The following is a 24,381-nucleotide window of genomic DNA, read 5'->3' as shown; positions in this document are numbered from 1 at the left end:
TTCTGTCAGAAAAAAAAAAAAAGGTTTCCACTCCCAGTCCAAACTGCCTGGTAAATTTATATTGACAATTGCAAAAATCTATTCCACATGTTTAAGAAAACAGGACACATTTATTGATTAAAAAAAAACATCAGTGCAACAGTATTTCTCCTGAAAGGTTTAGATTGGTCTTTATCCGTTCTTCTGTTACCACACGTGACGCCTGCAGTGTGCCACGGCCTGAGAGAGAAGACACAAAACCCACAGTTTACACGACAATAGGCATCCTAGAGGCTACTCTGTCCTTTACAGAAGATATCCTGTCTGTGATATTCAGGAGTACTTTAGGTCGCAGGATTTCAAGAACAGACCCGGATGAGCCGTTCTTCTCGGCCAATCATAATGCATGGCCGGAAATAACAGTTGGATAAAAAAATAAAAACGTTAAAAAAAAATATATATATATATAAATAATCAGGAATTTGTATTGAATTTATTTATTTAAACCAGGGGAGCTGCATTTACAATCCATTTTTCAACCCTGGAATGAAACATGGCTCACTGCTGTAGTGCTACTATGATAGAAACAGTGCCTGTGTTGAGTACTCACGTTGCACAGTTTTGCAGAGTCCATGTTCTTGCACCAGAACGCAGGTCCCCAGCTACACTGGTCCATACCCAGAAGACTTTGCACTGCCTCGGGACACAATCCCACCCTCTGTAACCCAGGACAACCACAGAACCAACTGTCAGACACTGGCAGTCATTGAAACCAGGGAAGTCGGTTAAGTGAAATCCTCTTCATTGATCTGAACACTAGATGTTTTTCCCCCCTTCTATCATCATCATCATCATCATCATCATCCTCATGACACCTTTTCTCTATAGTGAAGTATATTCTCTATGCATTCCAGTGCTCACCATGCAGACAAAGTCAGGGTCCAACATCTGCAGCAGGAGCTGAACCAGCATGGGCTCATACTGCTCAACCAGCTGGTTACACTGGAGGAGAGAGAGAGGGAGTGATTAAGGGTCACACCAACAACGTCTAGTTGACCAGTTACTAGCCAATATTCATTCTTCTTCTGTTGTATTAACACTGTTTTAGGAAACACAGGAACCTCCATCCTCACCTCGCCCCTGACGGCCTCCGGGACAAGGCTGCAGACTTTCCTGACTGCGTCTTCAATCTGAGCCTGTGTGGCGTTCTGTTCCAGGATCCCGTCGATGTAACGCACAGCCATCTTGCAGATGTCACAGGAGCCTCCCGCCGCGACCTGGGACTGGTCCAACACCGCTGAGGGGAAAGGAGAACACAGGGGTAACTTCATCTGGATTGGAGCACCATCAATAAAATGTCCTTTTCTAGTTTAATGATATTGAATAAATAAGCCATCGGCCTCCTAGACCCCCCCCCCCCCCCCCAAAAGAATACACATCAGCCTCCTAGACGACCCCCCCCCCCCCCCAAAAGAATACGTATCGGCCTCCTAGACCCCCCCAAAAGAATACGTATCGGCCTCCTAGACCCCCCCAAAAGAATACGTATCGGCCTCCTAGACCCCCCCCCCCCCCCAAAAGAATACGTATCGGCCTCCTAGACCCCCCCCCCCCCCCAAAAGAATACGTATCGGCCTCCTAGACCCCCCCCCCCCCCCCCCAAAAGAATACGTATCGGCCTCCTAGACCCCCCCCCCCCCCCCCAAAAGAATACGTATCGGCCTCCTAGACCCCCCCCCCCCCCCCCCCCCCAAAAAAGAATACGTATCGGCCTCCTAGACCCCCCCCCCCCAAAAAGAATACGTATCGGCCTCCTAGACCCCCCCCCCCCCAAAAGAATACGTATCGGCCTCCTAGACCCCCCCCCCCCCCCCAAAAGAATACGTATCGGCCTCCTAGACCCCCCCCCCCCCCCAAAAGAATACGTATCGGCCTCCTAGACCCCCCACCCCCCCCCCCAAAAGAATACGTATCGGCCTCCTAGACCCCCCACCCCCCCCCCCAAAAGAATACGTATCGGCCTCCTAGACCCCCCACCCCCCCCCCAAAAGAATACGTATCGGCCTCCTAGACCCCCCACCCCCCCCCCAAAAGAATACGTATCGGCCTCCTAGACCCCCCACCCCCCCCCCAAAAGAATACGTATCGGCCTCCTAGACCCCCCACCCCCCCCCCAAAAGAATACGTATCGGCCTCCTAGACCCCCCCACCCCCCCCCCAAAAGAATACGTATCGGCCTCCTAGACCCCCCACCCCCCCCCCCAAAAGAATACGTATCGGCCTCCTAGACCCCCCACCCCCCCCCCCAAAAGAATACGTATCGGCCTCGTAGACCCTCCCCCCCCCCAAAAGAATACGTATCGGCCTCCTAGACCCCCCCCCCCCCCCAAAAGAATACGTATCGGCCTCCTAGACCCCCCCCCCCCCCCCAAAAGAATACGTATCGGCCTCCTAGACCCCCCCCCCCCCAAAAGAATACGTATCGGCCTCCTAGACCCCCCCCCCCAAAAGAATACGTATCGGCCTCCTAGACCCCCCCAAAAGAATACGTATCGGCCCTGTCGTTCTCTAATCAGTATGCATTAAAACCACCAACAGGGCCTGTCTCAAACACACAGGATAGATCACCCCCCCCCCCCCCCCCCCCCCCTCAAGACTTTCCAAGGACACACACTCCCTCTACTCACGGATGAAGTCACGGCTGGCGTCCTGGCAGAGCCCCACCGCGGTGCAGATAGTCTTGGGGTCGGCCTCCTGTAACAGCAGCTCAATGATGACCTTGCCGTAGGACTCAATCAGATCCTTACACTGGGCTGACAGGGAGGCCGGCAGCACAGAGCACACCTTCTCCAACACACGCACCACATCTTGCTGAGAGAGGGAGGAAGGAGCAGGAGAGCACAGGGGTCAGTTAGGCATGACTTACTCTCCTTCCCAGACACTTCTGCCCAAATGCCAACGTGGCCTTCGTTAGCAAACAAAAGAATCTCCCGGTGCATTGGCTTAATCTACCAACCAATAATCTCCCACAACACCTTCCCACTAACCCTTCTTGTACGCGTCTTCCATACGGGGTCTTGCCTCCGTTGAGCCACGCCTCGCAGTCATGTGATTTGCTCAAATTAAATGATCACCTATACTTTACTTAGTAAGGTCACGCCCATAGAATTAAGAACTCCTCTGGATTGGTTGATGTCCCAGAGTTATATGCACAAAATCCTGGAGACGAGGTCAGGCGTGACAAACACCATTTCACATTCCTTGTATCTCCTAGTCTAGCCATTGCCTATACACCATTTACCTTACTAGGTTTTTGATAGAAAATTCTCATAAGACAACAGCTTGGCTTTAAAAAAAAAAGGTAGCTAGCTATAGCTCCTTCAGCAGTGCGCCGCCGGGCTAAGAGCGCCTTCAGCAGTGAGGATATAAAGATAGCTCCTCGGTCGGCGCGGCAGTTCAACTCTGCAGAAGTCTTATTGTCAGCGTGTTTAGTTTGTAAAGTGTTTGAAGATGATCGCCGTTGTTACCCCTCTAGGGCTGTATATTTTGGGACTGCTCCAGTCATTGACATTTGCGAAGCTTTGACAAACCAACCCGCCCAGCTGTAACCGACAGACAGTCAAGCCTGAAGTCAACAGCTAAGAAGCCTTTCTCCATCTTCCCTCTATTGTTTACACTGTAGCAGACTTCTTTTTCAATGCTCTTCCCTCTATTGTTTACACTGTAGCAGACTTCTTTTTCAATGCTCTTCCCTCTATCGTTTACACTGTAGCAGACTTCTTTTCAATGCTCTTCCCTCTATTGTTTACACTGTAGCAGACTTCTTTTCAATGCTCTTCCCTCTATTGTTTACACTGTAGCAGACTTCTTTTCAATGCTCTTCCCTCTATTGTTTACACTGTAGCAGACTTCTTTTCAATGCTCTTCCCTCTATTGTTTACACTGTAGCAGACTTCTTTTCAATGCTCTTCCCTCTATTGTTTACACTGTAGCAGACTTCTTTTTCAATGCTCTTCCCGTTCATGTTCAGTGTCACTGGACTATTATTGCCCTGCCAGACGCATTTTGGTTGACCTTTTAGTTAAAGGGGAGGTTGCTGCTGGTTTGAAATGTATTGATTTGGTGTGGTACTATTGACATATGGCCGAGAAGATTTTACATTAAAGCCTTTGTTTTGTCAATCAATACACCCCCCCCCCCCCCCCCCCCATTGGGAGGTAATACAGATTGTTGTAAATCCTCTAATGTTGATGACTGGGTTCTTTCTTGTCAATTGTTTCTATGAAGTTGCTGTTAAAATTGCTCTGCCATTATTGGTTGGGTTACCCCTGTGCTGTGACGTGTGCTTTATAGGGTGTGTCTTATCCTCTCTACTGGCCAACCCGGCTACCCTCTAGTCAGTCTGTTCTGCTGTTGTGTGTCCAGTAGTGGTACTCCATCTATCCCACTCTTGTCCTTTCAGCAGAGTTAATACCTGACTGGTGACCCAACCAAATCTTTATCTTCACCCCTCTGACAACACCGCTACAAAGTGAACCTGGGTAAAACAATATCCACTGCTGCTTGCACAGTAATAACCATCACACAGGGTCAGAGTAACGGGTGGCCTGAGGACGCAGAGAGGAAACACATTGTACTAAATTCTTGTTCATCCTTGACACACAGGACAAACAAGCCCACTTGGCCTCCGGGGGGGGGGGGGGGGGGGGGGGGGGGGGGGGGGTGAAGAGATTCTGTTTTTAACAACCCTGAAGACACAGCCAACATGTTACTTTAATAACAATTTCAGTTGAACTCTTTAAAATGAACATTAAATGTTACGTGAAAGCCGCAAATAGCTTCTTTTGTCTGGATTAACTGTGGCTTTTTAGCAGAAATATTCCAACTGAAAATGTGTTGTCCATCCAACATATTCCAGAGGTGGAGAGCAATCACATATAGTGCATTTGTATTTTAGAATAAAAATCACGATTAGTAAAGGGCTGTTTTATAGTTTTTCATGGCGTTAAGAATGTGTCAAAACTGCTCCCCCCCCCCATGATAAAAACATAATTTACTAACTCCCTTACAAACAGCGTTACGTTTCGATCATACCCCATCAGAGAGACAGCGAATCATACCTAGGATAGGATAAAGCAATCCTTCTGACCCCCCCCACCCCTTAAAAGATTTAGATGCACTATTGTAAAGTGGCTGTTCCACTGGATGTCATAAGGTGAATGCACCAATTTGTAAGTCGCTCTGGATAAGAGCATCTGCTAAATGACTTAAATCATACCCCATCAGACAGAGCGCGAATCATACCCCATCAGACAGAGAGCGAATCATACCCCATCAGACAGACAGCGAATCATACCCCATCAGACAGACAGCGAATCATACCCCATCAGACAGAGAGCGAATCATACCCCATCAGACAGACAGCGAATCATACCCCATCAGACAGACAGCGAATCATACCCCATCAGACAGACAGCGAATCATACCCCATCAGACAGACAGCGAATCATACCCCATCAGACAGACAGCGAATCATACCCCATCAGACAGAGAGAACCACCTCCACTCCTGTTTGATCGTGAAACCCTTTACCACATCGTCACAGTGTTTTATAGCAACCCGTCAGGTGACCTACCTCCGTCTTCTCATCCCCCAGCATGCTCTCCACCTCCTTCATAATGAACTCGCATGCGATACATTGAGGGGAGGCGAGGGCGTGCACCATGTTCTGGAGGATAGACAAAGAGTCGGCGTAACTACAAAAGTCTTGGAACAAAATAAGTTGTGGTCCCAAAACGCATCAGTATAACTGGAATAGTAACCATGCCAACGTCATAACTACATTACAAAACACGTCAGTGTGATTATATAACTTTATGTTTATGGAAAAGTCCATGTATTTCATATGGAAGAATGAAAAAGGGAAGGTACAGAAGTACACGGCCACTTGCCAGCGCCTCTGGTACCAGTAGGTTACCTTGGCGGGCTTCGCAGCGTCCAGCTTAGTGGCAGGGACCAGTTTGACAGCAGGGACGGCCTTGGCAGCCACCAGGTTCATCATGGGGACAGAGCTCTTCACCTCTGCAGAGCAGAACTCAGCGCGGGAACAGATGTCTTTAGGTTGCTGAGGGGGGGGAGAATGTCAGAATGTACAGTTAGACACATTCATATCATTCTACACAAAATAGGTTTCATCACATGACATTAAGATGTATGTATGAATCCACTGTTCCTTAGTCTCAGAGACAGAGCCAGGCTAAAATGTTCTCATGCAAATCACTTTCAAACCCACACAATAGGTAGTGTACAGTCTAAGCCAGCAACCCATGTCACAGGTAGATGATTCTCATGCTAGAGGCATGCATAGAGCAACATGCATGCAGATGGTTCCAGACACTAATGAGGCATTAAGAAACTATAGCATTGGTAAAGAATCATTCATTTTAGTGGCATGGACAATATCCAGCTTTTCATATCATCCTACCGTCCTTCTCTCACCCCGGGATTTACGGTATTACCGGCTTGATGGGTTGCCATAAAAAAATTATTTAAAAAAAGTGTTATTGGCAGAATGCTAACAAAATTAGTACAAGTAAGTGAATTTCCATGGAAGCTGCTAGCTAGATATGCTAATACACACACACACACACACATATACATATACACACACTACCAAGTGTCATTTTTGGTGAGTTGACATTTACAAGTGAACGTGAACGAGAGACATTGTGCAAATGAAGAAAGTTAACGCATGCTTGTCTGAAGGAAGAACAGTACTGCCTCTGGAGCAGCATGTCTACCCGCTGTGCGTGTGTGGAGTCGCTAGGGCAACGGGCTGCCTGCTCAGCGAAGATGGGGGCAGAGCAAACAGGACCAGAACAGAGAAGAAGAAATAACAAGGTAATCAAAGCTGCAGTGGCAACTGTACAGAACTCATCCAAAGGGCTTTGACTTCTCAAACACAACAGAAAGCCAACACAATATGATGCCCCGTGACCTTATTCATTCCGCCACTTACTTAGATAACTACCAAGTTAAATGTAAGGGTCATGTTAAAACACAGAAGTGTGTTTTTCCACGCAGGAAAAAAATTACTTAAGAAATATATTTCTGCGTTTTGTAAACACAGATCTAAAATGGTTCTTATTGCAATTTCTGCTCAGCATCAAAACTCATGTTTTGCTTCAGCTACTGTTCTCCATCATTCTATCAGTGCTGACTGACTGATGTGGAGCTACTGTTCTCCATCATTCTATCAGTGCTGACTGACTGATGTGGAGCTACTGTTCTCCATCATTCTATCAGCGCTCTGACTGACTGACGTGGAGCTACTGTTCTCCATCATTCTATCAGCGCTGACTGACTGACGTGGAGCTACTGTTCTCCATCATTCTATCAGCGCTGACTGACTGATGTGGAGCTACTGTTCTCCATCATTCTATCAGCGCTGACTGACTGATGTGGAGCTACTGTTCTCCATCATTCTATCAGCGCTCTGACTGACTGATGTGGAGCTACTGTTCTCCATCATTCTATCAGCGCTGACTGACTGACGTGGAGCTACTGTTCTCCATCATTCTATCAGCGCTCTGACTGACTGATGTGGAGCTACTGTTCTCCATCATTCTATCAGCGCTGACTGACTGACGTGGAGCTACTGTTCTCCATCATTCTATCAGCGCTGACTGACTGATGTGGAGCTACTGTTCTCCATCATTCTATCAGCGCTCTGACTGACTGATGTGGAGCTACTGTTCTCCATCATTCTATCAGCGCTCTGACTGACTGATGTGGAGCTACTGTTCTCCATCATTCTATCAGCGCTGACTGACTGATGTGGAGCTACTGTTCTCCATCATTCTATCAGCGCTCTGACTGACTGATGTGGAGCTACTGTTCTCCATCATTCTATCAGCGCTCTGACTGACTGATGTGGAGCTACTGTTCTCCATCATTCTATCAGCGCTGACTGACTGATGTGGAGCTACTGTTCTCCATCATTCTATCAGCGCTCTGACTGACTGATGTGGAGCTACTGTTCTCCATCATTCTATCAGCGCTCTGACTGATGTGGAGCTACTTTTCCTCAGTATAGCCAGCCTACTTTTTCCTCTGGTAAAATACAAGATTAACTTTAAGCAAAACATTAGAAAATTCAGCTGGCTACATGCGTTCTATTATAGGCCTAAAAACATTACAAATATGGCAGCCATGCATTGTTTTTGCCCAAAAATGGCATTTTCACTGTCATCTGAAGAACACACCAAATGTGTTCCGCTAATGTCTTGAAGGAAAACTATAGTTGGACGTCCCTGATCATGCTATTGAAGCAACAAGAAAAAAAATAACTTGACTTTCAATATAAAAAACGTGACCCCTGTCAATACACAGCTGGTCTGAGCTGCTGCAGCTTTCTCCTGTTGTGCCATTTACAAACACGACTGGCTCAACCGTTCTGGGGAACTATGGGAAGCTTCATAATGTCAAACAGGTGAAATTAACAACACAATCTGCTTTATACATGTCGACTGTATTTACTTAAAATATGATAAATATTTTTTACATTTAAAATAAATTGTTTCAACGGTATTGGTAGAATTGAAAAACCATCCCGTGTCTATTTCCAAATACACATCCCAAACCTAATGGACTAAATGGAAACCGTTGCATGGACCAGTCTACAGTCTAGAATCATGACATGCCCATCAAATATGTTTTCCCCCCCAAAAAAAGCTTGGTTTGCCAAGGACTCAGGTATTAGCATTCAGCACAGAGAAACATCGTGATGCAGTTCAAGAACAGTAAAATGTGAGTACTTGAAGTAAGTAGCACTAGTGGACAGACCGTACAGAAGCTAGGGCTGTGGGCAGACAGAAAATGCCAGATCTTTCTACAATGGTAGTCATCCATTAACAGATGGACAACGGAGATGATTGTCTGTCAAAACGCTCGATACATCAGCCTTTTTGCCGGACAAAAATGGGACAATGCTGAATGCATAATAAGGATTTCATGCAAGTCTCTGTGTGGCCGCAGCCTAAAGGGTGTGAGACTACAGACTGAACACAGAGAAACCTACCTGTTCCTAGAGACCCACAGCAACCCCAGGAGAGAGCAGGAGGGGAGAGAGCAGGAGGGGAGAGAGCAGGAGGGGAGAGAGCAGGAGGGGAGAGAGCAGGAGGGGAGAGAGCAGGAGGGGAGAGAACGAGAGAGCAGGAGGGGAGAGAACGAGAGAGCAGGAGGGGAGAGAACGAGAGAGCAGGAGGGGAGAGAACGAGAGAGCAGGAGGGGAGAGAGCAGGAGGGGAGAGAGCAGGAGGGGAGAGAACGAGAGAGCAGGAGGGGAGAGAGCGAGAGAGCAGGAGGGGAGAGAGCAGGAGGGGAGAGAGCAGGAAGAGGCGCATGAATGGAGGGGAAAATAAAAACAAACGATTAAAGATGTGAATGGAATCAGCAGGCTAGGAGGAGCTGTAGTAAGACTCTGGATATATATATATACACTAAATTATTATGACATACACATATTGGTTCACGTATAAACCTGTTAAGTATTTGTCAGGCAACACTGTGCAGAGTTATCAGCTACAATTACACATCAGCAGAAGAGAAACCTCTCCAGTTTGGGGGGGGGCTGAAAACCAGAAGTGGTGCACTAAATATATGAAACAGGATGACATTTAGGAGACACCCTAGAAGACAATGAGTGACTGACCATGGACATGAGCTGCAGGGCGACGAGAGGAGCGTACTGGCTGATATACTGCTTGCACTGAAACACAGAAGACAAAACAGTCAGAAACAAAGTCAGTCAAAACCAATGATCTTCCAGCTTCATAGATTGGAAGTATTTCTTGATCAATCAAATGTATTTATAAAGCCCTTTTTTTTTTTTTTTTTTTTTACTTCCTAGAATGGTGGGAACCTAGGAAGAAACCTAGAGAGGAACCAGGCTCTGAGGGGTGGCCGGTCCTCTTCTGGCTGTGCCGGGCTAGAGATTATTAAGGCCAGACTGTTCAACATGTTTGAACATTCATGGATAACAAGCAGGGTCAAATAAACCAACTAATGCATTAAACCAGATGGCATCTAGGGCACAAACTGTAAATTCGATTATGGCTAATTCCATTGCTGGATTACTCAAAATAGTCACTCCACCGAACTTGTTTAAAAACTCCGTAGCCAGATCACTAACTCCGTAGCCAGATCACTAACTCCGTAGCCAGATCACTAACTCCGTAGCCAGATCACTAACTCCGTAGCCAGATCACTAACTCCTAGCTAGATAAGTACGTAGTCCTCTCACCATGTCAGAGATTCCAGGCCCCAGCAGGTCACACTGGCTCTGGATCCGTTCGATCAGAGAGTTGACGAAGGTAGTGTTTCTCTTCGCCTCGTCCTGGAAGTCTGTGATGAACTTCACACAGTCCTCACACAAGTCTCCAGCCTCCTACAAGGAGACAGAAGACCCTCACTAGTGAATAAAGGAGTAGCAGTTACACATTAAGAAATCGGTGACAGTTTAAAGTTGGTACTGGGTCATGTTCAGTAGTGAAATAACAGTTTGGAATGGGAAAGTACAGCCAGAATTTGATCAATAAGACAGATTTCAGTTGCAAAAAGATTTGGTACTTTGTGCCCTACTGAACATAACTTATGTGCAGCTATGCTGAGCACCATAGTAAATTATAACTCTAATGATTTTGTAAAGTCCTTTAACAATTATTACACAGACACCCAATCCTAGACACCAAAGACCAGAATTACAACCCCCAAAATTCTACGATGACTGGCGTACCTGTTTAGGAACCTCTTTCTTGGTGTTCTCCTGCGCCTGGGGGTAGAGGAGCCCAGGGATGTTGAGGAGGAAGGGGGCGACCCTCTGGGCCAGGTCTTCCTGAGGAATCTCATTGGACGTGAGCTGTGGGATCTGGTTAGACTGGATCTGAGACTGGAGTCTGGCCAGAGCTGCCTGCTGGGAGTCACACAGACCTATGGCACCACACACCACCTGAGGGTTCATCTGGAATCCAGAAACATCAGACTCTGGTCACTACAGTCTGTACATCTCACTACTGGTACGCACACTACAATAAACTCAGGGTCAATTTCCCACTTCACAGATCCAGATCAGGCCTTGTCCTGGACCAAAACAATATTTCCAATGAAAGTGTGTTTGAGTCCAGGAACCTGGTTAATCTATATGCAGCTGGCATCCTTCTAGATGCCACCGTGTTCCCCAGTCCCCAACAGAACAGCCACCGTGTCCCCCGGTCCCCAACAGAACAGCCACCGTGTTCCCCGGTCCCCAACAGAACAGCCACGTGTTCCCCGGTCCCCAACAGAACAGGCACCGTGTTCCCCAGTCCCCAACAGAACAGCCACTGTGTCCTCAACAGAACAGCCACCGTGTTCCCCAGTCCCCAACAGAATATCTGTGTACTTTCCAATAAATGACCATTACTACACAGAGCTCAACTCTAATGACTAAAAATGGCCCTGTGTCTGTCCCACTACGGGTGTAGCTAGAGCCCCACTACGGGTGTAGCTAGAGCCCCACTACGGGTGTAGCTAGAGCCCCACTACGGGCGTAGCTAGAGCCCCACTACGGGCGTAGCTAGAGCCCCACTACGGGCTAGTGTTACATAATGGCCCATATATCCTCCTAATGTTTACTAGGGTGAACCCAACTCTTAATCTGAGGAGCTCTCAGAATTCAATGTTCAATAGCAATACAACAAACCTGAATCCACAGAAAACACAAACCAATTCACAAATACTGATATAAACTACTATGAGATGGAGTCAAATGTGAGTGACTGTGCCCATCAATAAACACGGTCAGGTGTTTATAACAATCCCACTGCAATGTGTGATGAAGGATTTCTTGCAAGACATCATTGCCACACCGTAGTGTGAAAAATTCAGTGTTCTCCAAGGAAAATAAATCTGCATGTAAAATCTTCTTATCGATGTCCTGGGTTTCGAACGGCTCGCCATCCGTGGTGGAACTGAATCCATACTCATGAAACCTGACCAAATCCTGGCGTCAATCTTTCCCTCAATCCCTTCACAACACCTTTGTATAGATAAGTGAGTGTTAAAATCCAGTTCACCCATTCAGTTTTATACAACTCAAAGATTTGAAATGTAGTTTCTTCCGTGGAATGGCGGTAGCTCTACGCGTTCCGTTCCAATTATCCCCCCCCCCCATCAGCAAGTTGGAGCCAACTGGTGCATGATGGGAGGTTAGGAGAGGGACTAAGAATATTGAGTTAATTGGCTCAAAGTGAACTGCTCGTCATGCAGCTTCTGACAGCTGATTTGTAATAGGAGTCAACTTAAAACATATCAATATAGTATAATATGATTGTTACTGGAATCTCACTAGTAGTCAACGTGCGTTACACCAGTCTCACAGTATCATGCCCAGCACCTTCAGTGTCAACATTTAACTTATAGTATTGTAAAGTGTCACAACTCATCAAGTGATCGTCAATGTTGCTTTAACTTGTTTGTCAAATGTTATATTGGAGGAGCGACAGACTTTCCCAACCTAATATCCATTCAGTCACAACATATTGCAGTCCTTGGATTAGACTGCATGAAAGTCATTTTATAATGATAAGACTGTATGAAACATTACGACCAACAGAAATCCAGTCCATCTTGGCTCATCAGTTCTGCTGTGATTTAAGAGTGTACAAAGCTGTCGTCAAGGCAAAGGGTGGATACTTTGAAGAAACTCAATACGCTTAACACTTTTTTGGTTACTACATAATTCCATATGTGTTATTTCATAGTTTTGATGTCTTCACTATTATTCTACAATGTAGAAAATAGTACAAATAAAGAAACTGTAATGAGTAGGTGTCCAAACTTTTGACTGGTACGAGATATACTCACACACTGAGACTGTTACCTGACAAAAAAATAAGGGGTTAAATACCTGTGTAAATTTCTTTAAATAATAATTCCCCATCTTATCTCTCAAAGATATAGAACAGTACAAACTTAGTTTTGATTTGATTGGGGGGGGGGGGGCTCTATGTAGTGAAACTAATTCAATACATTTAGTATGGGCTAATAGCATTAAGGATACACATTTAGTATGGGCTAATAGCATTAAGGATACACATTTAGTATGGGCTAATAGCATTAAGGATACACATTTAGTATGGGCTAATAGCATTAAGGATACACATCTACCATCAAATGGCTAAATTATCCTTGGAATGACATTGAAACATCGCCATTTAGCTTCGCAGAATGAGGATATTGGATTGATTCTGAATAACAAACCATTTCTCTCTCCCTCTCTGTGTCTGTAGGCTAGCTTACTTTCCTATAAACCACTGTGTGTGTGTGTGTACCAGCTCTCCAGCGATGATACCAATGAGGATAGCGTAGTATTTGTCCACCGTCTCTTTACACTCTGCAGCCAGGCTCTTGTCAGGGATCAGGTGACAGGCCTTCTCCAGGACGTCCAGGATCTCACCCTAGAGGACATGAACATCAGCTTAGAGACCCCCAGCCTCAGACCCCACTATGTGGAGCGACGCCCCCCCCAGCCTCAGACCCCACTATGTGGAGTGACGGGCCCCCCAGCCTCAGACCCCACTATGTGGAGCGACAGGCCCCCCCCCCCCCCCCCCCCCCCCCCCCCCAGCCTCAGACCCCACTATGTGGAGCGACAGGCCCCCCCAGCCTCTCCTCTGGGACCCCCAGCGGTTCCATGTATTGGAACCATTCCAGAAATAGCACCCGATTCAACAAATCATCAAGCCCTTTACTACGTAAATCACGTGAACTAATTCAGGACTACAACATTTTTAAATGTTGGAAAACAGTTTTGGCATATTTGTACCACTTGTGTACACTGGATAGAAGACAGTTTGGCAGAGGATGAATTTGTTTTCAGCAACAACAAAAACAGGGAACTTCCCACAATTCCTCCTCCATGACTCACCTGAGTAGCATTGTTGTTCAGCAGCTGGTCTACCGCAATCAGCAACCCCTTACACAGGTCACATGGCACGGATTTCTGAAACAGGGAGGAGGGAGTAGATTAGGGAAGCAAAACCAAGGCCAGGTTAAACTATGTCCACTGTTCATCCATTTACACAGGGAAAATACCTTTCCCCCCTTCAATAGACAACATGCTAGATAAAGTAGACTAGAGTCTCACCATCTGGGGCTGGTTCCATACGTTCTGCTGGCAGTGGACTACGGCGCCACAGATGGAGGCAGTCTTCACATTTTGGCACCAGTAGGGAGGACCACGGGCACACTGTTCAGTACCCAACAGAGGGGTGGCGACAGCTGGGAGAGAGAGTAGACACTAACGTTAGCCACACTGTTCTGGACCCAACAGACGGGAGGTGACAGCTAGGAGACACTGTTCTGGACCCAACAGAGGGGTGGTGACAGCTAGGAGAGACTGTTCTGGACCCAACAGAGGGGTGGTGACAGCTAGGACCCACACTGTTCTGGACCCAACAGACGGGAGGTGACAGCTAGGAGACACTGTTCTGGACCCAACAGAAGGGTGGTGACAGCTAGGAGAGAGTAGACACACTGCTCTGGACCCAACAGACGGGAGGTGACAGCTAGGAGAGAGTAGCCACACTGTTCTGGACCCAACAGAGGGGTGGTGACAGCTAGGACCCACACTGTTCTGGACCCAACAGAGGGGTGGTGACAGCTAGGAGACACACTGTTCTGGACCCAACAGACGGGAGGTGACAGCTAGGAGAGAGTAGCCACACTGTTCTGGACCCAACAGAGGGGTGGTGACAGCTAGGACACACTGTTCTGGACCCAACAGAGGGGTGGTGACAGCTAGGAGAGACTGTTCTGGACCCAACAGAGGGGTGGTGACAGCTAGGACCCACACTGTTCTGGACCCAACAGACGGGAGGTGACAGCTAGGAGACACTGTTCTGGACCCAACAGACGGGAGGTGACAGCTAGGAGAGAGTAGACACACTGTTCTGGACCCAACAGACGGGTGGTGACAGCTAGGAGAGAGTAGACACACTGTTCTGGACCCAACAGAGGGGTGGTGACAGCTAGGAGACACTGTTCTGGACCCAACAGAGGGGTGGTGACAGCTAGGAGAGAGTAGCCACACTGTTCTGGACCCAACAGAGGGGTGGTGACAGCTAGGAGACACAATGTTCCCATCTATCCCAAACGGTCGGTGTAGCAGAAGTGACACTGCCCTACACATTCTTAGATAAACAGTGTATGTTAAACATTAATTGATTTATAAGTCAACCTATTTGTTTGAAGGGTCTGTTCAAGCCTAGCCGTTATACTGAAGACATTGGCCTACGGTATGTAACATAGTCCTACAGCATGTATGTAACCTAGTTCCAGTCCTACAGTATGCATGTAACCTAGTCCTACAGTATGCAACCTAGTCCTACAGTATGCATGTAACCTAGGTCCAGTCCTACAGTATGCAACCCAGTCCCAGTCCTACAGTGTGCATGTAACCTAGTCCCACAGTATGCATGTAACCTAGTCCCAGTCCTAGAGTATATATATGTAACCTAGTCCCAGTCCTAGAGTATATATATGTAACCTAGTCCCAGTCCTAGAGTATATATATGTAACCTAGTCCCAGTCCTAGAGTATATATATGTAACCTAGTCCCAGTCCTAGAGTATATATATGTAACCTAGTCCCACAGTATATATATGTAACCTAGTCCCACAGTATATATATGTAACCTAGTCCCACAGTATATATATGTAACCTAGTCCCACAGTATATATATGTAACCTAGTCCCACAGTATATATATATGTAACCTAGTCCCACAGTATATATATATGTAACCTAGTCCCACAGTATATATATGTAACCTAGTCCCACAGTATATATATGTAACCTAGTCCCACAGTATTTATATGTAACCTAGTCCCACAGTATATATATGTAACCTAGTCCCACAGTATATATATGTAACCTAGTCCCACAGTATATATATGTAACCTAGTCCCACAGTATATATATGTAACCTAGTCCCACAGTATATATATGTAACCTAGTCCCACAGTATATATATGTAACCTAGTCCCAGTCCTACAGTATATATATGTAACCTAGTCCCAGTCCTACAGTATATATATGTAACCTAGTCCCAGTCCTACAGTATATATATGTAACCTAGTCCCAGTCCTACAGTATATATATGTAACCTAGTCCCAGTCCTACAGTATATATATGTAACCTAGTCCCAGTCCTACAGTATATATATGTAACCTAGTCCCAGTCCTACAGTATATATATGTAACCTAGTCCCAGTCCTACAGTATATATATGTAACCTAGTCCCAGTCCTACAGTATATATATGTAACCTAGTCCCAGTCCTACAGTATATATATGTAACCTAGTCCCAGTCCTACAGTATATATATGTAACCTAGTCCCAGTCCTACAGTATATATATGTAACCTAGTCCCAGTCCTACAGTATATATATGTAACCTAGTCCCAGTCCTACAGTATATATATGTAACCTAGTCCCAGTCCTACAGTATATATATGTAACCTAGTCCCAGTCCTACAGTATGCATGTAACCTAGTCCCAGTCCTACAGTATGCATGTAACCTAGTCCCAGTCCTACAGTATGCATGTAACCTAGTCCCAGTCCTACAGTATGTAACCTAGTCCCAGTCCTTGAGTATGTAACCTAGTCCCAGTCCTTGAGTATGTAACCTAGTCCCAGTCCTTGAGTATGTATGTAACCCGGGTCCAGTTCCTTTTCAAACAGGCGAAAGTAGAGACGTATTACAATTCCCTAAAATAAATCTGAGAACAGGAAGTGAAAGGAGGATCATGTGACTCGTAAGGGAAATACCACGACCAACTAGGTCTACTTCCTCATCTGATCAGAGAATTTTTTTTATAATAAGTTCACTATATTTCAGTTTTGGAAACAGATCCTACCAAGAAACCGCAGTGGAAAGCACCCAACACCAACCATCTGTTAGACAGAGATTATATATATATATATATATATATATATATATATATGTTAGAGAGGTCAACGAGGTCAGCGTCCAATCCTGCTGCTGGGTTGTTGCCCTCCTACGGCCTCCTCCACGTCTCCTGATGTACTGGCTGTCTCCTGGTAGCGCCTCCATGCTCTGGACACTACGCTGACAGACACAGCAAACCTTCTTGCTTCCTAAGTGGACAGTTTGATTTCACAGAAGTGTGATTGACTTGGAGTTACATTGTGTTGTTTAAGTGTTCCCTTTATTTTTTTGAGCAGTGTATATTAAGTCAGCAACAAAAAAAAAGAAACGGCCCTTTCAGGACCTTGTCTTTCAAAGATAATCAGTAAAAATCCAAATAACTTCACAGCTCTTCATTGTAAAGGGTTTAAACACTGTTTCCCATGCTTGTTCAATGAACCACAAACAATTAATGAACATGCACCTGTGGAACAGTCGTTAACACACTAACAGCTTACAGACGGTAGGCAATTAAGGTCACAGTTATGAAAACTTAGGACACTAAAGAGGCCTTTCCACAGACTGTGAAAAACACCAAAAGAAAGATGCCCAGGGTCCCTGCTCATCTACGTGAACGTGCCTTAGGCATGCTGCAAGGAGGCTTGAGGACTGCAGATGAGGCCAGGGCAATACATTGACACATCCGTACTGTGAGACGCCTAAGACAGCGCTACAGGGAGACAGGGCGGACAGCTGATCGTCCTCGCAGTGGCAATCCACGTGTAACACCTGCATAGGATTGGTACATCCAAACATCACACCTGCGGGACAGGATGGCAACAACTGCCCAAGTTACACCAGGAACGCACAATCCCTCCATCAGTGCTCAGACTTTCTGCGAGAGCCTAGACTGAGGGCTTGTAGGCCTGTTGTAAGGCAGGTCCTCACCAGACATCACCGGCAACAACGTCGCCTATGGGCACAAACTCACCGTCGCTGGACCAGACAGGACTGGTAAAAAGTGCTCTTCACTGACGAGTCGTGGTTTTGTCTCACCAGGGGTGATGATCGGATTCGCGTTTATCGTCGAAGGAATGAGCGTTACACCGAGGCCTGTACTCTGGAGCGGGATCGATTTGGAGGTGGAGGGTCCGTCATGGTTCTGGGGGGGGGGGGGGGGTTGTCACAGCATCATCGGACTGAACTTGTTGTCATTGCAGGCAATCTCAACGCTGTGCGTTACAGGGAAGACATCCTCCTCCCTCATGTGGTACCCTTCCTGCAGGCTCATCCTGACATGACCCTCCAGCATGGCAATGCCACCAGCCATACTTGATGGAAATTGTCTCTGGTTCGGGTGTCAGTTAAACTGCAGTACCGACAAATCTATAGGCGCAGTCAAAACCATGCTTCTAGACAGGAACCCTGGCCCCTTGAGCCCTGGGTGGAGCATTGCACCCTGGGAGTTGAAATACACTCTGAATCATAGTGTACATTTACATTTGAGTCATTGAGCAGACGCGCTTATCCAGAACTTACAGGAGGAACTAGGGTTGAGTTCCTTTGCTCAATGGCAGACAGATTTGTCACCCAGTCTGGGATTCCAACTAGCAAGCTTCAGAATTGACCTTAAGTGTTTGTTGCTTTGGCACTAAACTCTTCATTTATTACAGAAATGACTTAACTGTAATAGATTCTAGGTCTAATGAATGTTATAGCTCAGCAAACCCTGATATGTATCAAATATTATTTTTTTGTTTCCTGTAATTGTCAACAAAAAAATAAGTTCAGACATGATTTTGCATAAGGTACATTTCAGATGTTGCGTTACTTAATATTTGCGTTAATTAATATTTGCATTTATTTTTGAAAGAAAGTTGTTCTCCGTTAAACATATTGTTCAGTGTTTAAAAAAAACATTAAGCCCAGTGGTTGTTCTCCGACTTCAGCCAATACACTTCCTGTTTTGTTGTATCAATACAGCGTCGGGTATCGTTTTGGTATGGGTGGCAGGTAGCCTAGTGGTTAAGAGCATTGTGCAAATAACCGAAAGGTCGCTGGTTGGAATACGTGAGCCGACAAGGTGAAAAATCTGTCGGTGTGCCCTTCAGCAAGGCACTTAACCCTAGTTCCTCCTGTAAGTAAGTCTCTCTGGATAAGAGAGTCTATTATTGGGACAACACTAAACCGTTTTATATTTAACCAGGTGCAAAGGAGGGTTTTTGTTGTTGTTAAGGAGCGTGGTTTAGTAAGTCATGTTTCAGAGGATGCATGACTTGACCTTTGCCCCTCCCGAGCCTGTTGGGGGAGTTGCAGCGACGAGATCGCAATTGGTGATCACTAAATTGAAAAAAAAAAAAAAGACACGATTACCTTTTGTGCACAAAACTGTTGAGTTTATTGTTGAAGCATATTTATCCGTCACTAACTGCCGAAGATATTACCATTTTATTTTCAATCAAAGGCTACCATGAGTTGTTTTTTTTTTGTTGCCAAATTTGCAGAGACGCATAAATGCTAATCTTCCGAGTCAGACATAAAAACAAATGTTGCATTGACAGAGGGAAAGAAACTGACGATGCATAGCCTTTGCCAAATAAACCACCAATCTGATAGATAGCTACTCATGTGACAAAAGAAAAATCAAAAGACAAAAACCAACATAACATTGCCTAGTTATCACAAAGCCCCACTCCAAGCTAACAGCCTGAAGAGATAGCAGATAGGACCGTGCCTGTGTTCTGTAAGCACGAAACATTCCCGAAAGGGGGCGGTACTATGTGCACTTGTCCAATTAGAAACGCTCCTTTTGGTTCTGTTGCAAAACCTTGTACGATGTGCCCCAAAACTCACCCCCAGGCGTCTGAGGTCATAGTCAGCAACCCAATGTTAAACAAATCACTCATGTTCATATGCTGATAATACATTCACACTGCAGTGAGTCAACCATTCACTCTCCCATGCTGCCTTGTACTGGGTAAGGTACAGTAGAGATGGAGAAAATGAGTGGGGGGGGGGGGGGGGGGGGGGCTCTTAGGCAGACAAACAACTTGATGCTCTATGAGGTGCTGGGCCTCGTTATCACAAGGACATTTCAGCTCGTCTGACTCCAATGAGCAAAGCCATTATGCTACATTGTCAGTGAGTCAGCTATTCACTTTTTTTTTTTAACCACCTACTTTGAAAACATCACAAAGGGGATAAACATGACAAAAACAGGCTACATTTTAGGAGTCTACGCTGCCATGTTAGCCTACAGTTCTACAGTAAACTTGCCCGGCTTTTTATGCTGCCATGTTAGCCTATAGTTCTACAGTAAACTTGCCCGGCTTTTTTCGTAAAAAATAAATAAAAAAAAAGGACCATTCACGACTAACACAGTTGAGTGATCAATCTCATGTTTGAGTTTGATGAAGCATACTGGAACAGCTCAGAGCTGCTTGTAGCCTACGCCACTCAGCCGTGCGAGGCGGGAGCCACTCAGCTGTGCGAGGCGGGAGTGAATCAAACATCACATGGCGCCACAAAAGAACCTCCCCTTCACCTAAACACCCCCCCGACTGCACCTTCAGCTAACCCCCCCTTAACGACTTCCCCTTCACCTAACCCCCCCACCCACCCCTGCACCTAACCCCCCCCACGACTGCCCCTTCAGCTAACCCCCCCCACCCACGACTGCTCCTTCAGCTAACCCCCCCCACCCACTTCCCATTTGATAGCCGATGCCAACGAGAGGGGGGCAAATCAAAGTTTAGTCACGTACACAGTTTAGCAGATGTTATAGAGAGCACAACCAAATGCTTAAGCAGTACTCCTAATGACGACGTCAACGAACTAGTCTCGTACTGATTGTATCGTCTTCGTAGCAAACTAAGTGCTCTACAAATTACCTCAAAACTAAAAGGGGAACCAGAACAATTGTATTGCAGGAACTGATACCAAGCCTGTAGTTTTGCAAATATGAGAAATCATACGACTGACACTCACTGTGAGTAATCAAACAGTTTCATTTCACACAGGGTGTTGTCAACAGGGAAGTGTCCCGTTATAAATAGGCCTAGCCATTGTCTCTCTCAGAGCAGCAATATGACACCCTCAACACCCTGACCAAACTAGGACACTAAAGCAAAAGGTAACAAGCTTGTGCATGTTTATTACAACAAAGCTTTTTGTAATGATATTAGCCAATTAGGCCTATAGGGAAGACAGCTCTGCGTGATTAAGCATACAGCATGTATAGGGGAATGTGACAGACTGACTGCATGATTGATTTAGGGAGCGTGTTAAATAGTTTGCAGAAAAATTACTCTGGATCTGAATCATGGAAAGACAACATTATACATGTCGATACTAACATCTATTACTTAAAATCAGAAATAAATCCACACGATCAAAAAGGTGAAGCGAAACATAAATGAGGAAATTGAAAACGTCTACATAAAGACCCACTAGCTTTCACTACCCACACTCCCTTGGGGCCTACCTACCCACTCCAAGATTTACTTGTCCTACACACTTTGTCCCCGTTTTGTCTCAATAATAATTTGTTAGGACTTCTGCGTTAGGAACGTAGTTGGGGCGAAAGAACTTTGAGGATATGATTGCATTTGTTTAGATGAGAAAGATAGAGGGGCCCCCATCATGCACCTGGATGGACTACCTCAAGAATACATGCTGTCTTTCAAATGACTTTTAAGTGAACAGGAAAACAGGTTAGAGTAGTAATAGATTGATTTGAGACGACAACAGTACCATACTTTGGTTCCCTAAAAGATGCTCCACGTAAAGGAGAGGGTACAGACTCAATGTACACAGCTGTAATAAAAACAGGTGTAAGAAATACATTGGCCTAGCTAGATACTGCGTTTAACTAAATGCATCACACCAACGGCTGAGCTAAAATGAGCTAGCATGAGGACTGCCACAGCCTGGAGGCGTGTTGGGTCATTGTCCTGTCGAAAAACAAAATGAAAGTCCCACTAAGCGCAAACCAGATGGGATGGCGTATCGCTGCAGAATGCTGTGGTAGCCATGCTGGTTAAGTATGCCTTGAATTTTTTTTTATTTTTAAATCACTGACAGTGTCACTAACAAAGCACCCCCGCACAGCATATCACCTACCCCTCCATGGTGGGAACCACACACGCAGAGATCATCCGTTCACCAACTCTACGTCTCACAAAAGACACGGTGGTTGGAACTAAAAAAAAAATTCAGACTCATCAGACCAAAGGACAGATTTCCACCGAACTAATGTCCATTGCTCGTGTTTCTTGGCCCAAGCAAGTCTCTTCTTATTATTGGTGTCCTTTAGTAGTGGTTTCTTTGCAGCAATTTGACCATGAAGGCTTGATTCAGTCTCCTCTGAACAGTTGATGTTGAGATGTGTGTTACTTGAACACTGTGAAGAATTTATTTGGGCTGCAATCTGAGGTGCAGTTAATTGCCAATATCTGAGGCTGGTAACTCTAATGAACGTATCCTCTGCAGCAGAGGTAACTCTGGGTCTTCCTTTCCTGTGGCGGTCCTCATGAGAGTCAGTTTCATCATAGCGCTTGATGGTTTTTGCGACTTCACTTGAAGAAACTCTCAAAGTTCTTGACATTTCAGACTTGACTGACTTTCATGTCTTAAGGTAATATACTGAAGTTTCTCTTTGCTTATTTGAGCTATTCTTGCCATAATATGGACTGGGTCTTCTACCAAATAGGGCTACCTTCAGTATACCACCCCTACCTTGTCACAACTGATTGGCTCAAATGAATTAAGGAAAGAAGTCCACAAATTAACAAGGCACACCTGTTAATTGAAATGCATTGCAGGTGACTGACTACCTCGTGTAGCTGGTTGAGAAACTGCCAAGCTGTCAAGGCAACGGGTGGCTACTTTGAAGAATCTAAAACATAAACTATTTTGTTTAAAACTTGGGGTTACTACATGATTCCATGTGTTATTTCATAGCTGACGTCTTCGCTATTATTCTACAATGGAGAAAATAGTTCAAAAAAAAAAATAAAGAAAAATCCTTAAACGAGTAGGTGTCCAAACTTTTGACTGATATATAATAGCCATCGTTAGCGCTAATTTACCTGCCTCCTAGGAAGCGTCATAACACAATGATTAGCCAACGTTAGCCAGCTACTACAAAGTCGCTACTGCTTCATCAGCTAGTTAACTACACATCTTGAATGTGCATAAAGTGAAGGAATAGGTTTAAAATGTATCAGTGACATAGCTAAATGACTTGGCTAGCTAGCAATGGCTACTGTGTTGTTGTTTACGAAACGAAAGTAACCTGGATACTTTGTTTCTCTCTACAACTTTAACTAGCCATCTTTGATACAAAGTGACAATTATGTAACTAATCATACATTCTACATTGTATCATATTACCTGCGGAGACGATAAACAGAGCAAGGCACAGCATGGCGGAGCTGTGTGAAGTCCCTCTTGTCGTGTGGAGTATATTTGAATCTCGGGTGTAGTTCTGAGCGCTGCTATGCAGGACGAGTGCTTGCTCTTGGTTTAAATCACACAGCTTCTACTGTCTTTGTTTATAGGACGCCTCGCCGTCAGCTGACCACTGAGCCCGGACATGTGACCGTCTTGTCTTGGCGTCTTTGATTGATCGATGTTTCCACAAATATCCATTTACTGTCATTTTTTTTGTTGTTGTTGCTTTTAAAATAGATAGTATATAATTATTAACATAATTGCAATTATGTGTAGACAAACATTCTCATTGTTCATCCCCACATTGACTAAAAAGGCTATAGGCACTTTATTTCTCATCACAATTGATCTTTACCTAGTAGCCTATGAGGTGAACAATATGGGCACATTTAATTTTTGTATTTAACCTTTATTTAACTAGGCAAGTCAGTTAAGAACAAATTCTTATTTATAATAACGGCTTGCACATGATAAGATCACCGATCACTGTATTCAACTGATCAAATTCAACTTGGTTTGATTTCTACTGAGGGTTGGTACTCAATTTATATCATTTACACACAAATAAATAACCCATCGTTCCCCGGGCGCCGAAGACCGGGATGTCGATAATGGCAGCCTCCGGCACTTCTCTGATTCAGAGGGGTTAAATGGCGGAAGACACATTTCAGTTGAATGCATTCAGTTGTACAACTCACTAGGTATCTCCTCGGGGAATATGTAGACGTACTACTGTAATGTAACGTCATTGCGCCAGATCACATTTATTTGATGTGATTTATTTGAACAGGGTGTATTGTGACAGAGAACAGCCATATTTCCTCAAAATAGTTATATTGCGTTGGGAGCGATATGGTACAACAGCACAAAGCTCTAGTTAATGACACTAAAACGGAACTGATACTTTTCATTCCTGTATTTTACTGTTGTGACTCAATCAGGGATTCAAGATGTTATTTTGTACAGAGGTTGCTTACCGTTATT

General features: G+C 45.2%; 1 protein-coding gene across 1 annotated transcript; it reads right to left on the bottom strand.

Moving 5' to 3' along the window:
• Positions 1-90: 90 nt before the first annotated feature.
• psap (prosaposin) lies at positions 91-23,487 on the bottom strand. The gene is made up of 14 exons (XM_055865125.1): positions 23,338-23,487; positions 14,164-14,297; positions 13,945-14,019; positions 13,349-13,474; positions 10,774-10,998; positions 10,282-10,425; positions 9,691-9,747; positions 5,957-6,103; positions 5,615-5,707; positions 2,667-2,850; positions 1,113-1,276; positions 901-981; positions 590-697; positions 91-219 (listed from the first exon to the last, which is right to left on the bottom strand). Exons 1-14 carry the CDS (start codon positions 23,369-23,371, stop codon positions 187-189), a joined length of 1,605 nt encoding a protein of 534 aa, XP_055721100.1. The 5' UTR covers positions 23,372-23,487; the 3' UTR covers positions 91-186.
• Between the last annotated feature and the right edge of the window lie 894 nt (positions 23,488-24,381).

Source organism: Salvelinus fontinalis, chromosome 1 (assembly GCF_029448725.1).
Source record: "Salvelinus fontinalis isolate EN_2023a chromosome 1, ASM2944872v1, whole genome shotgun sequence".
Lineage (NCBI taxonomy): Eukaryota > Metazoa > Chordata > Actinopteri > Salmoniformes > Salmonidae > Salvelinus > Salvelinus fontinalis.
Note: the sequence above shows the minus strand (reverse complement) of the source record. Positions and strands in the feature narration are given on the sequence as shown.